This window comes from Penicillium arizonense (genome assembly GCF_001773325.1).
Source record: "Penicillium arizonense strain CBS 141311 chromosome Unknown PENARI_contig020, whole genome shotgun sequence".
Lineage (NCBI taxonomy): Eukaryota > Fungi > Ascomycota > Eurotiomycetes > Eurotiales > Aspergillaceae > Penicillium > Penicillium arizonense.
In genome coordinates, this window is record NW_019173297.1 from 460800 (window position 1) to 475814 (window position 15015).

General features: G+C 49.7%; 7 protein-coding genes across 7 annotated transcripts; 6 read left to right on the forward strand and 1 right to left on the reverse strand.

Moving 5' to 3' along the window:
• Nucleotides 1-262: 262 nt before the first annotated feature.
• pex4 (putative ubiquitin conjugating enzyme (UbcJ)) lies at nucleotides 263-894 on the reverse strand (the record flags this gene model as incomplete). Its single annotated transcript, XM_022635120.1, has 2 exons — nucleotides 263-600; nucleotides 729-894. 2 exons carry the CDS (start codon nucleotides 892-894, stop codon nucleotides 263-265), a joined length of 504 nt encoding a protein of 167 aa, XP_022485049.1.
• Nucleotides 895-1105: 211 nt separating this feature from the next.
• PENARI_c020G11524 (endonuclease III domain-containing protein) lies at nucleotides 1106-2455 on the forward strand (the record flags this gene model as incomplete). The annotated part of the gene is made up of 1 exon (XM_022635112.1): nucleotides 1106-2455. The coding sequence occupies one exon, from the start codon at nucleotides 1106-1108 to the stop codon at nucleotides 2453-2455; it is 1350 nt and encodes a 449-aa protein (XP_022485177.1).
• Nucleotides 2456-3062: 607 nt separating this feature from the next.
• PENARI_c020G10097 (putative DNA helicase) lies at nucleotides 3063-5475 on the forward strand (the record flags this gene model as incomplete). The annotated part of the gene is made up of 5 exons (XM_022635084.1): nucleotides 3063-3595; nucleotides 3678-3710; nucleotides 3762-5200; nucleotides 5259-5319; nucleotides 5388-5475. 5 exons carry the CDS (start codon nucleotides 3063-3065, stop codon nucleotides 5473-5475), a joined length of 2154 nt encoding a protein of 717 aa, XP_022485196.1.
• Nucleotides 5476-6797: 1322 nt separating this feature from the next.
• On the forward strand, nucleotides 6798-8432 carry PENARI_c020G06558 (uncharacterized protein; the record flags this gene model as incomplete). The annotated part of the gene is made up of 1 exon (XM_022635024.1): nucleotides 6798-8432. The coding sequence occupies one exon, from the start codon at nucleotides 6798-6800 to the stop codon at nucleotides 8430-8432; it is 1635 nt and encodes a 544-aa protein (XP_022485202.1).
• A 752-nt stretch (nucleotides 8433-9184) lies between these two features.
• Nucleotides 9185-10542, forward strand: PENARI_c020G11652 (uncharacterized protein; the record flags this gene model as incomplete). Its single annotated transcript, XM_022635116.1, has 2 exons — nucleotides 9185-10048; nucleotides 10108-10542. The coding sequence occupies 2 exons, from the start codon at nucleotides 9185-9187 to the stop codon at nucleotides 10540-10542; spliced, it is 1299 nt and encodes a 432-aa protein (XP_022485148.1).
• Nucleotides 10543-12675: 2133 nt separating this feature from the next.
• PENARI_c020G02556 (sulfotransferase family protein) lies at nucleotides 12676-13704 on the forward strand (the record flags this gene model as incomplete). Its single annotated transcript, XM_022634963.1, has 4 exons — nucleotides 12676-12752; nucleotides 12807-13002; nucleotides 13066-13367; nucleotides 13425-13704. The coding sequence occupies 4 exons, from the start codon at nucleotides 12676-12678 to the stop codon at nucleotides 13702-13704; spliced, it is 855 nt and encodes a 284-aa protein (XP_022485214.1).
• Nucleotides 13705-14046: 342 nt separating this feature from the next.
• PENARI_c020G06395 (uncharacterized protein) lies at nucleotides 14047-14975 on the forward strand (the record flags this gene model as incomplete). Its single annotated transcript, XM_022635019.1, has 2 exons — nucleotides 14047-14113; nucleotides 14164-14975. 2 exons carry the CDS (start codon nucleotides 14047-14049, stop codon nucleotides 14973-14975), a joined length of 879 nt encoding a protein of 292 aa, XP_022485073.1.
• Nucleotides 14976-15015: the final 40 nt, after the last annotated feature.

The window sequence follows — 15015 nt, forward strand, 5'->3', positions numbered from 1 at the left end:
AGCGAAACAGCACACGCTAATATTTCATATGATTAGTCTTTAGCCATCTTCACTGAAGATAATGCCAAAAGTGCTTCAATATATTCTTCCAACCTATTAATTGTAGATGCGTAGCACGGAACGTCGGAAGTATATAAGATGTAGATGATCGGAATGTGCAGAGGGGTATGGTATGCGCAGTCAAATCCAACCAAAAGCAGAGCCAAAGAAACAAGAACAAAACAAATCATATCATATAAACAAATCCCCATCAAAAAACATGTCACCGTCCAAGATTCCCAGCACCCTTCCACCTCTCCTCCCCAGTCCAATACCTCACAACACTCTCCCAAGCCGCAATATCCCCATCGCGCAACAAAGCAGCAACATCCACATTCAACGGCGAATCAGGCTGCGGATCTGTCAATAACTGCTGGATCGCTGTCAATGTCGTCGACAGCGTATACACAGGACTCCAATGCTCAGTCGTCAAAAGCGTCAGACAGATCTCTCCTGTAGTGAATGAAATATTGGGGTGCGATATGCGCGTCGTGAAATGGATCGTTGGCGGGGATAGGGGGTAGTTTGGGGGGATTGCGATGCGGAGGTGCCAGAGGCCGTCTGTCGTGTTGTTAGTTGAGAGTTGAGGCTTGAGTCTCAGTCAGGAGAGGGAGAGGGGGGTGGAATGGAATGCGGCAGTAGATTAATTCAGAGCAGGAATTGGGTTGGGAGGATTGATTGCAACTCACCTTCATACGGCGTCCCATTGACACCCTTCAACACCGCCTCCCAGTGTAGTAAATCCTCATCATCGACAGGACCGAGGTGGAGCAGCGCCTCGTTCGGGGATTTGCTGTAGTCCTTCAACTCACGGATGAGCCTCTGTGTCGTATTACCCGACGGTCCTTGTGACATGGTGGAATGGGCAGGTTTGTGTGTGTACAGGGAGTGTAGAGTAAAGAAGACCGAGGGAGGCCAGACCGGAGTTGGGGTTGGCAGTGCCAGAGTCGGTCTGCGGCCGAGGCTGGGGAACCCCCATCCATTGCCAATCCACTCCATGTGAATTTGCCCGATCGTCGCTTTTCTGCCATTCGCATTCTATTGTTTCTCTCTTTGATTTGTCACTATGCGCACTTCTCGTGCTTCCAAAGATACGGCTAAAGTGCTGCAGGCTCTTTCGCCCCCTGCGCGGCGTCAGACGCGTGGTTCTGAGCGAAATGTTGGTGTTTTGAGCAGTTTTGCTTACAATGCGAATCCGACTGTGAATGCGCCTGCTGCCCCTACCGTCAAGTCTGAGTCTACATCTGTCCCGCCTAGTCTGTCTGCTGCTCGCAGCGACGATGAGTCTTCTCTCTCCTCGGTCGATACCGCGGATATCGAAGACCTCCTTGAACCGCCCTCGAAACGTCAGAAGCGCAACGCAAGCCGTGCCACCACACCGGTTATAAAGAAGAGTCCTCGGACACCTCGCAATACAGCTGTGAAGGATGAGCCGGATCAGAAACCAACACCGAAACCTAAAGCGCGACGCTTGCCGGCTAGAAAAACTCGGGATGCCGATGGTTCAGTGAAGATTGAACCACCCTCCAATTGGGAAACAATGTACAACACCATCAAGAAGATGAGAGAGGATAACCCGACTGCGCCGGTTGATACAATGGGTTGCGCGGAGTTATACTGGCGTGCGTCCTCGCCGCAGGACCGTCGATTCCAGACTCTCATTGCGCTGATGCTTTCCTCCCAAACAAAGGACACCGTCACAGCAGTTGCGATGCAACGGCTGCACACAGAGCTAGGGCCTGAGTCTGTTACAACGGGCCCAGACATGAAGCAAGAAGAAACAGCAGAAGTGAAAATCAAGCTCGAGGACAGCCCAAACGAAGACCTGAAACCACCATCAACATCAACATCAACTCCCCCAGCCAAAGACAAAGACAGCACACTAAACCTAACCAATATTCTGGCGGTATCCCCCGAAAGACTAAACGAACTAATTCGCACAGTGGGCTTCCACAACAACAAAACAAAATACATAAAAGCAACCGCCCTCCTCCTCCGCGACAACCACAACGGCGACATCCCATCCACACCAGACGGCCTAATGGCCCTCCCCGGCGTCGGGCCCAAAATGGCCTATCTCTGTCTCAGCGCTGCGTGGGGTAAACACGAAGGTATAGGCGTTGACGTGCACGTCCACCGCATTACCAATCTGTGGGGGTGGAATAAGACTAAGACGCCTGAGGAGACCAGGATGGCGTTGCAGTCTTGGTTGCCGCACGACAAGTGGCATGAGATCAATAAGTTGCTTGTTGGGCTTGGGCAGACGGTTTGTTTGCCCGTTAAGCGTAGGTGTGGTGATTGTTATCTCGTTGGGAAGGGGCTTTGTATGAGTGAGATTCGGGGGTCGGTCCCTTCGTTTGGGGTTGTTAAGGGGGAGGATGGGGATGAGCCGAAGGTTAAGATTGAGGCTGTTTGAGGATGGCTGTCTTGTTTGTCAATTACGTCTGGGATCATATGGACGAAGGAAAGCTCGAGTCGAGTAGACTTTCCATGTTGCATTATATGCAAATATCTACAATCGCTTCCCATTGCACTTCATTGGGCTACATATGACCATTTTTGCATCTTCTATATTAGACAAGCAACCTATAATTCGGGATAGTATGAAATAATTGTGACTAAATGGACCTTAGGTTGTGTTTATGTCGACCTGCATTCTATAAAAACACTCCGACAACTTGCTTGCATCTCGATTTCTTCTTTCTACCATTTCCATTTTACAAGGGCAACCGTATTCCTAACAGAGTACCTCACATTGATCAATTTAATCCCAATGTAATTTTCACTGGAGAGAAAATAACAAGGCGAACTAGAATCGTATAGAGCTGACTAAAACACCAATGATATCATCGGACATAAGCTCTTCAAGCTTCATAACCCCGTCCCTCATCCACGACCACAACAAACTCCCCCAAGCACCAATTAACCCCACGGAACCCGGGGCAATCATTCGTTCAAGTCCCCAAACCTTCCAACATACCACCAACTCCCATCCTCTGACTATATCCGCCACGAACCCAAGAATGCCACCAACGCCAATCCCAATCCCCCACTTCGCAGAAACCCAACTCCAACTCCTCCTATCCGAACACGAAGCCGAAGTCTCCTCCTCAAAACTAGCCAGTACAGCCGCCTCTGTCTCCCCCCAGACCCGTCGAACACTCCAAGCAACCGGCTCCGCGCTTACAGGCCTCGTCCTCTCACAATGCCGCACAGGTCTAGGCGGCCGCGTTGTTGGCGAGTTCACGCCTGACCCGGCTATTACATCCGAGGAGTGTCGCGCTGCGGATGGCACGCCTAGGTTTTCGGCGCATGGACTGCGGGTTGGGGATGTCGTGCGTGTTAATGATGTTGCTACTGGTGGGAAGAAGGGTGGAAAAGAGAAGGAGAAGGATAGTGGGAAAGATGGGAAAGGCGAAAAGGGCGGTCCGGAGGGAGTTGTTACGAGGACTAGCGAGCGCGCGGTTTGGATTGCGTTTGGGCAGCAGGGTGGTGGGGGACGGTCTAGGGAGGATGATGAGGCTGTTGAGGAGCTTTGGGGGAAGAAGTTGTGGGCGTATGTTTTTGTTCTTGTTCTGGCTTTTCGATTTGGTTTTCGAGTTTTGGTAATGATGTGAATGGTGCTGACCTTGTTGCAGGATTAAGCTTGCCAATGACGTTACGTATAGAAGGTACGCGGGGGACTGGAAATGACTGCGTGGATGGGTACTGACTTTTACTAGGATGAGGCAGACGATGGAGAAAATGGCCAAGATGGCGGATTCTGATTACTCGCATTTCATGCGTGTTGCGTTTGGCCATACCACCCCGCTACAACCAGACGAGGAGGCAGCTGGCCCTGTTGAATTCATTGATCCTACGTTGAATGATTCTCAGAAGGATGCTATTCGATTTGCGTTGGCGTCGCAGGATATTGCTCTCATTCATGGTCCACCCGGGACTGGAAAAACACATACTTTGATTGAGCTGATTATGCAAATGGTTCGGCGAAAGAAGAGAATTCTCGTGTGTGGTCCATCCAACGTTTCTGTGGATAACATCGTCGAGCGCCTGGCTCCGAATAAGGTCCCTGTTGTTCGCATTGGCCACCCGGCTCGTCTACTTCCTTCGGTTCTCGAGCATTCACTCGAGGTTCTCACTCAGACATCCGATGCTGCGGGTATTGTCAAAGATGTTCGGAAGGAAATTGATGAGAAGCAAGCTAGCATTCGCAAGACACGCTCTGGTCGCGAAAGACGAGGGATCTATGATGATCTAAAGCAGCTCCGGAAGGAGTTCAGAGAGCGCGAGTCTAAATGCGTGGACAACCTTGTCCGTGAGAGTAGCGTGGTTCTCGCGACTCTTCACGGAGCCGGTGGTCACCAACTCAAGAATCAAAAGTTTGATGTCGTGATCATCGATGAAGCGAGTCAAGCACTAGAAGCGCAGTGCTGGATCTCGCTTCTTGGTGCAGAGAAGGTGGTCCTTGCAGGTGATCATCTGCAGCTCCCCCCGACTGTCAAATCCACCGGCCAGAAGTCCAAGGAAGCACAACCCAAGGGCCAGACCGAAGATTCAATCTTCGACAAGGAGATGTTGAAGGGTGTCTCCCTTGAACGAACTCTATTCGATCGTCTACTAGCGCTGCACGGCTCCGGCATCAAACGGATGTTGACTACGCAATATCGAATGCATGAGAAAATCATGCGCTTCCCATCCGACGAACTCTACGAGGGGAAGCTGATCGCAGGAGAGGCGGTCAAATCCCGACTGCTGGTAGACCTGCCCTACGAAGTAGAAGGCACAGACGACACACAAGAACCGTTAGTTTTCTGGGACACGCAAGGCGGTGATTTCCCCGAGAAAGCGGAGGACGACGAGATGAGCAAGAAGGGTTTGCTTGGCGACAGCAAGAGCAATGAAATGGAGGCTTTGGTTGTTGCACGACATGTGGAAACTCTCGTTGATGCAGGCATCAGGCCCGAGAGCATTGCCGTCATTACCCCTTACAACGGCCAACTGGCTCTATTATCGCGCATGCTGCGTGAGAAATATCCAGGCCTGGAACTTGGCAGCGTGGATGGATTCCAAGGTCGAGAGAAAGAAGCCGTTGTAGTGAGCCTGGTGCGCAGCAATGAGCAGCATGAAGTGGGCTTCCTCGGCGAGAAACGACGATTGAACGGTGAGTCCCTCGGTGGTGTACCTGCAGAGAACTCAAAGGGGAACTAATGTTGATGCAGTGGCTATGACGCGACCCAAGAGACATCTATGTATCTGCGGAGATTCAGAGACGATCAGTCGGTAAGTACCTCATGCGCGCTGCGCCCTTGAGTTTGACATTTGATACTGATCGACATACTTCTGTACAGTGGAAGTAGCTTCCTCAAACACTGGATGGACTTCCTCGAGGAAAACGCCGACCTACGTTACCCCGACGCAGGCGACCTACTAGAATAAACCGGCTATTATGACCCAAAGGAGGGACTTGCGTGTTCCAGAAACTCCCCACATTGTCTAGATTTAGAGGTGATCGATTAGATGTGCCGCTATGCAAGGAAGAACATCCCCGTAGATCTCGCTTGAATACCCGAAATCAGCTAGGGCTTAGCACACCGTCTCAACCCGAAACCATCTTCCGTGCGAGACATGCACGGGAAGCGAGGGTTATCATGTTTCGGCTGATCATTGGCACGACTTGCACAGTCTCGAGTCGTGGAAATTTGGGGGCGATGATCATTTCCAGCTGATTGGCCCAGCACATTCGGGCGCCTAAGAGAGAAGAGAGAATACGGGCTTTCGTGCCACTTGGCTCGTGTAGGCCTCTCTGAAGAACAGTTGCCTAACTCGTCTGTGCACGATGACCATGTGTTTCAGACCGCAAAAACATGAAGCTTGCCAACCGTGCCAACCGTGCCAACCGTGCGGGTCTTTTTCCCTTCAAAACGACCGTTCGCTGGCCGCTCCACTTGGTCTCGGAGCCAACACGGCATTTATTTGAAATTAAGACGATCCTGCCGTCTGATTCGGCTTCTGCATTTCTGCTGCAGTTTAGGGTTGGTCGGAAAAGCAAGTTGCCAGCAGCTACTTGCTAGCGCGCCTTCAAAGCGCATCGACGCCACTATCTAAGTGACTGAATTGAGCTGAGCGCACAATCTTTAAGGCTTCCCCCCCACCCCGACCTTTTCGGTCCAACATCCACTTCCTACCATTACGACGCGCTTCTGATCCTGGTGACTGTGGGGATAGCTCAAGCTGCAGCTCTTCCCCTTTCTTGTTTCATCTTCTCTTCCTTCACTTGGGATCCCGACATTCGTTTACTACTTTTACTACTTCATACTACTTCATACCCCCTTTTTTTAACCTTCTTTTGTTATCCAGCATTCTACTGGCAAACGCCCGGCATTGTGTAGCATTTGTCACTATGAGCCTGATTATATTCTTTGTATGGTCGCGTTTGTATTACCCGATTCTTCGTTCTTCAACTAACATGCGTTTGATGTAGCCTTCTTGCATAGTCCCACGAGTCGACTAAAACCCCCCAGTCTTTATTCGAATCGGATTCCGCTGAGCGGCCCTTTGCGTTTGATACCCTGATACCCTTCGGTTTTCTTTTTCTCGACACTCGCTCACACTCATTGCTTTTCGAATTTCTTGCGACGATATATACCCCATGTACCCGTGACGGATTTTGCTTGTAATGATCATCAAATTGGAAATCGCACGGAGCCCTATACTTTCACCACTTGTCGCGTGTGACCCTCCGTACCACTATCGCAGATATGTCGAGAAACACTACACGATCAATTGCCAGCACCGGTAGCGAGTCGGTCGGGAGTATTCGACAACGATCCTTGCCCGCTCGCGGAGAGCGTCCGGCCTCGAATCCTGCATCTTACAGCGGAGATAATTCTGACACGGCCCTACCCTCAATGGATTTCCACCCTCCGCCGATGATGGCACATCGCAGAACGGGAAGCACCTTGAAAACAGTCATGCGCAAGATCTTCAACCGGAAACGACAAAGCCAGACCGATGGATTGGAAGAGACCCCCTACGAGTCGACCTTTTCAACACTGCCAGTCAGGAGGTCTGGGCCTACAGGTACTAGGAGACCATTCTTGGCTGTTCCTCCTCCTTTGAACTTGGACTCGAATCGGAGTAGTCCACTATCTGCGGAGAACCTCCAGCTCGCAGAGACCCATCTCTCCCCGCTCTCTCCACTATCTCCAGCCTCCTTGGGCGGGTCCTTAACGGGTGGTATGCCGCCGCGCCGGCGACGTGCGACTCTGCCCAGTATTATCTTTTCCGATGATGAATCCCGATTTGCTGCGGCTTCAGCAATCTCTGATCCCCATGAGGATAGAGCTTTCGCGCCAGACCAGCGAAGACATAGTTTGCTCTCGGATAGAATATCAAGGAGCGCAGAGGCCTTGCGCGACCTCGAGCAACCGCCGCCTGTCCCTGCTTGGTCACCTCCACCGCCAGTCGATGCTTGGCCACCGCGCACAACATCCGCTCCAGGTTCAACTTCCCAATCAAGATCCCCACAGGGCGAAAGCTCCAACAGCGGTCAGTCTGCCAGACCATCCACCGGCACTACCGTAACAAGTGTGACTCGAGACTCTGCTGCCCCATCCCTAATTGGCTCCGACCAACGCCCTGAGCCGGTTACTACACCGCCGAATGTGGCCACTTTCGTCAACACTATGCAACAGGACGATAGCGTCACCCTAGACCAGCGCCTGACCACTCTGGAGGTGAAGATGATTGATCTAGAATTCGCCATTGCACGAATGCAAACATCTCCCACAGACAGCTCCATGGACAAGGCCTCTCGTCCAAGGCATCTCCAACATGCAGACTCATTCCCACCCCAAACACGCAATAGATCACCAGGGCTTCGACCTGCAACAGACAGCACTGACTCCCCAAGTCCTCTCCCTAACATTGATTACCGCCCTTCGAGCACGAGCACAATCCGCCAAGACACCTTGAACGCGCGGACGCTCCGCCCCGCCCCATCAGCAACCTCCCTATCGGACTACCAGGGGGTCTCAATTGAGCAATATAGCACACTAGTCACGCTACTCCGACGTGAGCAGACTGCCCGCAGGAATCTGGAAAGCCAAGTCACCGGGTTGAGAGACGATATCCGTCATCTGCAGCGTGCAGCCCTCGAGTCTATACAGGCAGGCACGATGCAGCCAGCACATACAATAGATTCAGAGGAGTTCATCCGCTTCCGCCGCGCTCTCGACGACTCGGGGACTTCTTCACCTCTACGCTCAGATGATAAACAGTCCACGATCGACAGTGACCCTGACTGGGACCGATCGGATATCTACTCCCGCGACGATCCATTCGGACATCCCAAATGGGAGCGTCAGCGGATTGTGCCAGCTCCCATGATTTGATCCCATTCTGTTCTACTTTTTTACTCTTCCACGCGCCCCTGGAACTTTCACCAGGTCTTGAATACCTTTTCTACAATACCATGCCACTGCACTCCTTTTCATTTCCCATGGCATCTACATACGCGACCGGATCGTGGCACCGCGCTGAGCAACATGTTAAGAGATATATCATCATGTGCCAGCAAGCGCATTTTATGAGACCGACACATTGAAAGCATATCTCGCAATTGGACGAGTGATGTGATGACTGGCGCTGTTTTGTACCTATCTTCCCATTTTAATTTCAATTATTCTCCATTCACATTCACATCCAATAGTTTTGTTACTTGCAGATTCAGTCCTTTGCCCCTTTATCCAGATCTCAGCAAAAAGCATAAAAAGAAAAAGAAAAGTAAAAAGAAGCAAATGTCCCGCGCTAGGAGTGCAGATCGGCGCCACCGCGGGGGCCGTGACTGACAGATGTCCAATTTCCAAAAATACAATCAGGGCATTGTAACTAACCTATCTTACCCCTCTATCCAACCTACAGTGGAAAATGGTGGCGCTATAAGCCGATCTTATATCCCCTTCTATCAATCTATATGTAGATGTAATACCCTAAATTCGATCCCATCAAGCAAAACCCGGCAACTCGGCAACAAGGAACAAGGAACAAAGGCCTATATTTACAACTAAAATCCCAAAAACAAACCCAAATCCAAACCCTACATCCCACCCTCTCACCAACATCCTCACCCACATCGCATCCAAAAATGCCCCCCAGACCAACAATAACAATAATAGGCGGCGGGATAAGCGGCCTAGTCCTAGCAACAGGCCTCCTCCGCCGCGGAATCCCAATAGAAATCTACGAAGCAGCACCCTCCTTCGGCGAAATAGGACTGGGCCTCTCCCTCGGCCCAGCCGCCCACCGCGCAATGCCCCTAATCGACCCCCAGATCCGAGAAATATACGACAACCTCGTTACCACTCATGCTGACAGCCCGGGCTATGAATCGTTCCGCGAGACGTGGTTTGAGTTTATCTGGGCTAGTGGTGTGAATGAGGGTAGCTTGTTGATGGATCTTAAGGCTTTGCCATCTGGCCAGACGGCGGTGCGGAGGGCCGACTTTTTGAAGGAGCTTGTTGGGCTGATTCCGGAAGGCGTTGTGAGGTTTGGGAAGAGGCTTGTTGAGTTGACGGAGATTGAGGGCGATGGGGATGGGCAGGGAGGTGGTGGGGGGATTAGGCTTGTGTTTGAGGATGGGACGGTTGAGGTTGCTGATGTTGTTGTTGGCTGTGATGGGATTAAGTCCAAGGTTAAGGAGGCTATGTTGCCTGAGGAGTCGATGCTTGCGCAGCCTAGGTATAGTGGAATGTATGGGTATCGGGCTGTTCTTGATATGGAGGATATGGTTGAGGCTGTTGGGGATCGGCGGGCTAGGGTTTCGACGCTTTATATTGGGAAGGGGGGTTATGGGATTTCGTATCCTATTATGAGGGCGAAGAAGGTTAACGTTGGACTTTATGTTTTGAGTGAGGAGTGGGAGGGGGAGAGTTGGGTTCGTCCGGCTAAGAGGGAGGATATGGAGAGAGATGCTAGCGGGATGGGGAGATTTGTGCAGGCGCTTATTGAGGTGTGTATTGTATACTTCCTCGCTGGACGGATGGTGAGATACTTACCTTGTCTCTTTAGCGCATGCCTGATCCTTCTCAGTGGGCTATTTTTGAACATCCTCATTTATCTACATATACCCGGTCTCGAATTGCCATTCTTGGTGATGCGGCGCATGCTTCGACGCCGCATCAAGGTGCTGGTGCGGGACAGGCGATTGAAGATGCGCATGTTCTGGCTGAGCTGCTAGGTGATTCTCGAGTGGACTCCGTACAAGGTATCATGGCTGCTTTCAAGGCATATGACGATATACGAAGACCTCGCAGTCAGAGAGTTGTTACTACCAGCAAGGAAAACGCCTATTTGTTTTCATTGTGTTTGAATGGAATTGGGGATGATGCGGAAAAGTTGAAGGAAACGCTTCAGGAGCGGTCTCGGTGGCTTTGGGACCTGGATGTTGAGGGTCAAGTGGAGCGAGCGAGGAAAAGAATGAGTGAATATTTGCCGGCTCGATGAAAAATGAAGCCGTTCTGAGATATGGGTGTCTCATAACACCTTGACTGCAATTCGGCATTCTGTAGTGATGGATCATTACCATTGACCGCATGTTGGAACTATTGACCTATAAAGTTGAAATAGCCATTGCTTGTTGTAAAGTAGTATGCTGCCCGTAGAATCGTTATAAATATTTTGACATGATATAATATACAATAGATCGCCTCTCCCAATGGTTCCAAGGATATGTTGATATGTTGGTCATTCGTCAGCTGGCAAAACAGTGACCTGATAATCTTGTGTGCTCGTAGTCGAGAGATTGCGTCGTTTCAGCGTCCGATCTTGATCAAAATAATCTTCGTATTGTTTGAGTTCACCCGGGCTGAGCAGTCCGGTCTGCGCAGGCGATTTAGGATTGACTTTTTGGGCTCCCGGGTTGGTGTACATAGCATCGCAGGTCTTTATACGTAACGGAGCTCGGGGTCGTTTGATTTCAAACGGAAAAGTGGCAGAATTCCGTCTTGCTGTGTCTCCGTTATTGTCGCCTGGATTTTGGAGGTGGGACGGCGACAGGTAAGACGAGCGGCATGGAGATGAACAGAATAAATGTCCAGAAGTCTTTCCATTGCACGCTGGGCACTTTTCAAACAGGGAGGACATTTTTGAAGTAAGGAAATATATGTAAAGTATAAGGAGGTATAAGAAGGTTGAATATTAATATAGAGTTGCGCCTCGAGAAATTAACCCCAGGCCCTGGTCATCCCCAGTTTAAATGTTTCTGATCTACCATCCAGCATGTTGCTTGGAAATTGATCGAATTCAATCGGAACCGATTTACGGCCGGTACCACGAATTGCAAGAAAGTCGATGACAATCTCTCAACCTTGACCGATGCAGGTTTACAGGACCCATGGTTCGAACATGTCAGGTAAACCTTAAAATGAAATGAAACTTAAAAAACTAAAATTTAAAAAAGCAAAAAAAGAATGCCCTCGTCCAGGTTCGAACTGGAGACCTTCGGATGTCAATCTTGTTACCAAGAACGTCATAAGAAAGGATATATGAGACCGACGTCATAACCAACTAGACCACGAAGGCTTGTATGATAAATTCAAGGCTTCGGGAGATTCATGAAAGTGCGCTCGAGTTCCATTACTTAAAGGACCAGAAAGATCAACTCTTACTACAGTATCCTTCGTCATATAACCCTTATTTAACGCTTGGATGACTTACACAGACTGAACCTATTACATGATAGCGAAATACGGAGAATAGTACAAGAACCCGCCAATAATATGTCTAATTCCCTAAGACTCTCGCAGAAGTTTCCTTTTAGACCGTAAAGAGTAGACCAACGTAACCTGAATTATGGTGCTACGTTACCCGGTTCACGCCAACATGGTTGATTTGACGTGGCTCAATAGCTATGGTGCGATATCGCACTATAATCCAATCCGGCTGAAAAGAAGTGAATCTGAAAAGATATTGAGGCTGAAAATGGTCTTCCGGATGTAGAAGCTGGGGCTGAAACGGTTTCAGTGATTATGATTTGTTCATGTCAAGGGCCTATTTGCATCTAGATAGCTTTCATTCCGCCACAGCTCGTATTTAAAGTTAAGTGTATACAACTGATTGGCTGTTTCATATACATCTTACTGGCTGCTTGTTTCTTCCGATGCAGATCAAGTCTCTACTGTCTGGCCGCATTTAGCCTGATATATCAACAGAAAGAACACCAATCGGCTTGGAAAGGGTATCGATGGCTTTAAATCTCATTTGTGGAAGCTCATCTAACTGAATACCCAGAATGTCAGAGGTGTAGATGAGCGTTGGGAGGAGATGCGCTGGGGAACACGGGGGCTGAGCTTGGCCTGCAGCCCTTGGGACGCCTGAATCCCCAGAAAAACGATACAGGAATCTCTCAATGCGGTATTCTTCCTTGTTTTCAAAAAGCAAAACCAGACTACCTAGCACCCGGCCATCGAATTCTCGACGTTGCTGAGCTCTGGAACACGGGGGCTGAGCTTGGGCTGCAGCCCTTGGGACGCCTGAATCCCCAAAAAAAACGATACAAGAGTCTCTCAATGCGGTATTCTTCCTTGTTTTCGAAAAGCAAAACCACACTACCAAGCCCCCGGCCATCGAATTCTCGACATGTCTCGCAAGGTTGACCAATTGCCGATGCCGGCAGAGGCTCGAAAAATGAAGGTCATTGTAGCCAGTCCTAGCCGGTATGAGGGAAATGATTCAACCATTTTGGCAACAAACTGATTCTTATTGGTTAGATCTGGTACCCTGGGTCTCTATAGAGCAATGCAAATTCTGGGGTTCAAACCATATCATCTCTATGAGTGTGTTGCGGTTCACGGCTTGCCACACATGCAGGTTTTCAACGAAGCAATCGTAGCCCAGTATAATCGAATAGCTGGGGTCAAGAAATTCACTCAGAGAGATTTTGAGAACTGGCTCGGGGACTATGATGTAAGTCGGCTTGTGTCTTTTTCGCGAAGTATACAATATGAATATTAGGCTGATACCATGCAGTGCCTCATCGAGGTACCGAGCTACATGGGAATGGATCTCATTCAAGCATACCTGAAGGATCCCGATGTGAAGTTTATCCTCACTGAACGAGATCCAGACAAGTGGGTGACCTCGGTCAACAAGACGGCAGGGGGCGTGGCGAACATGGCACAGCAGTTTCCGTTTTCGATCCTCAAATATTTTGATGCCACGCTTTACGAGTTTCTCGATCTGAATGAACTCGTTTATCGGGCTCTATCCGGTTGCACACTGCTCGGTGGCCCAGATAACAGGGAAAACCTCCGTCAGTACTACATTGACTAGTATGTATTTCCAGCGCTCGTAATTAGACTAGTGTATGGGACTAACGACCTGCGCAGCATCAAAATGGCAAAAGAGACAATTCCCTCAGACCGTCTATGTCTTATTCAACTCGAGGACGGTCTCGACTGGGAAAGTATCTGTCCTTTTCTTGGTCTTCCAGTTCCAGAGGAGCCTTATCCCGATCGCAACGAACCTGAGAAGTTTCAGGCTATGGTCCAAACCTTTCTCCAGCCGAAGATTATGGCTTCAATTATGAGGTTCAGCGCCGTGGCTATGCCAGTAGTAGGCATTCTTGGCTGGGCTGCTGTCAGATATGCACGGTTTTTTGTGGCTTGAGTGAAACGTCAGCCTGTCAGCATTTAGATGCGGGATCAAGTAGGCAGTCAATATTTGTTCATAACCTCCATGTAAATGAGAGATTTTATAAAGGCTTTTTGAAATAATCACAACGAAACAACAGGACTCTAGTTCAAGTATAGCCGAGCCTCGCTTTCCATAGCCCGCGTGGTCCCATGTATAACCCCGCTGAGCATGGAGCTACCCCTCAACACCGGGATTGACGACTGCCTAGGCATCAGCTCCTTCTTGTTTCAGCCTCGGGCATATCGTGGAATTAGATCTGCCGGAAACGTAGATATATTCTCGAGCGCCCGTTTTCTCGTATTCAAGTATCTAACCATGGCAACCATCCAAATTTCAAACGATTCTTTGAGCCTCCTTCAAGATAAAGTTATCTTGATTACCGGTATTTAAAGCTCTCACTATATTTTAGAACTCAAACTCTAACAAAAACAGGCGGTTCATCTGGAATCGGAAGAGCTACTGTGGAACTATGCCTCAAGCACGGTGCCACTGTCATCGCCAGCGACATCAACCCTCCCCAAGCCGACTTTGAAGCAACGGACAAGTTCAAATTTGTGAAAGTCGATGTTACCTCATGGGAAAGTCTCCACGATGCATTCGTCCAAGCCGAGAAATGGTTCGGTCGAATCGACCATGTTTTCGCCAACGCAGGCGTGTCAACAACAACCGATTTCCTAGATGGCAAGCTTGACGACAATGGTGAACTTGCACCCCCTAACATGCGCACAATCAACGTTAATCTCATTGGTGTTCTCAACACCGTGCATCTTGCTGCGCACTATATCCAGAAGCACTCGACCCACCGTGCGGAAGGCGAACTTGGAAGTATAGTTGTTACCGCATCTACATCGTCTTTCCAAAATTTCAGTGCTGGCGACTATACTATTACCAAACATGGTGTTTTGGGAATCATCCGTGGGCTCGAGCATCAAATTGAGGGGAAGGTGCGACTGAACGCTGTTGCGCCGTCCTGGACTGCAACTGGGATGATTCCGTCGGATTTCATTGAATCTCTCGGCGTTGGAGTTCAAACACCCGAAGCTGTGGCCCGAAGTGTGGCTCTGTTGTTTACTGACCAGCAGCGTCATTCTGAGGTTATTTACAGCTGGGATGGGAACTATCAAGAGGTCAATAAGGCAAAGGGTGGGTTGCTTGATGCTTCGGAGAAACTTCTGGTAAATGTAGCCAACGAGGAAACGGTTATGAGGAAGCTCAGGGAGTTAATGCTCCAAAGGCAGGGTTGAGAGTGCTATGTAGTTTCTGTGGATTGAGAAGTGATACTGG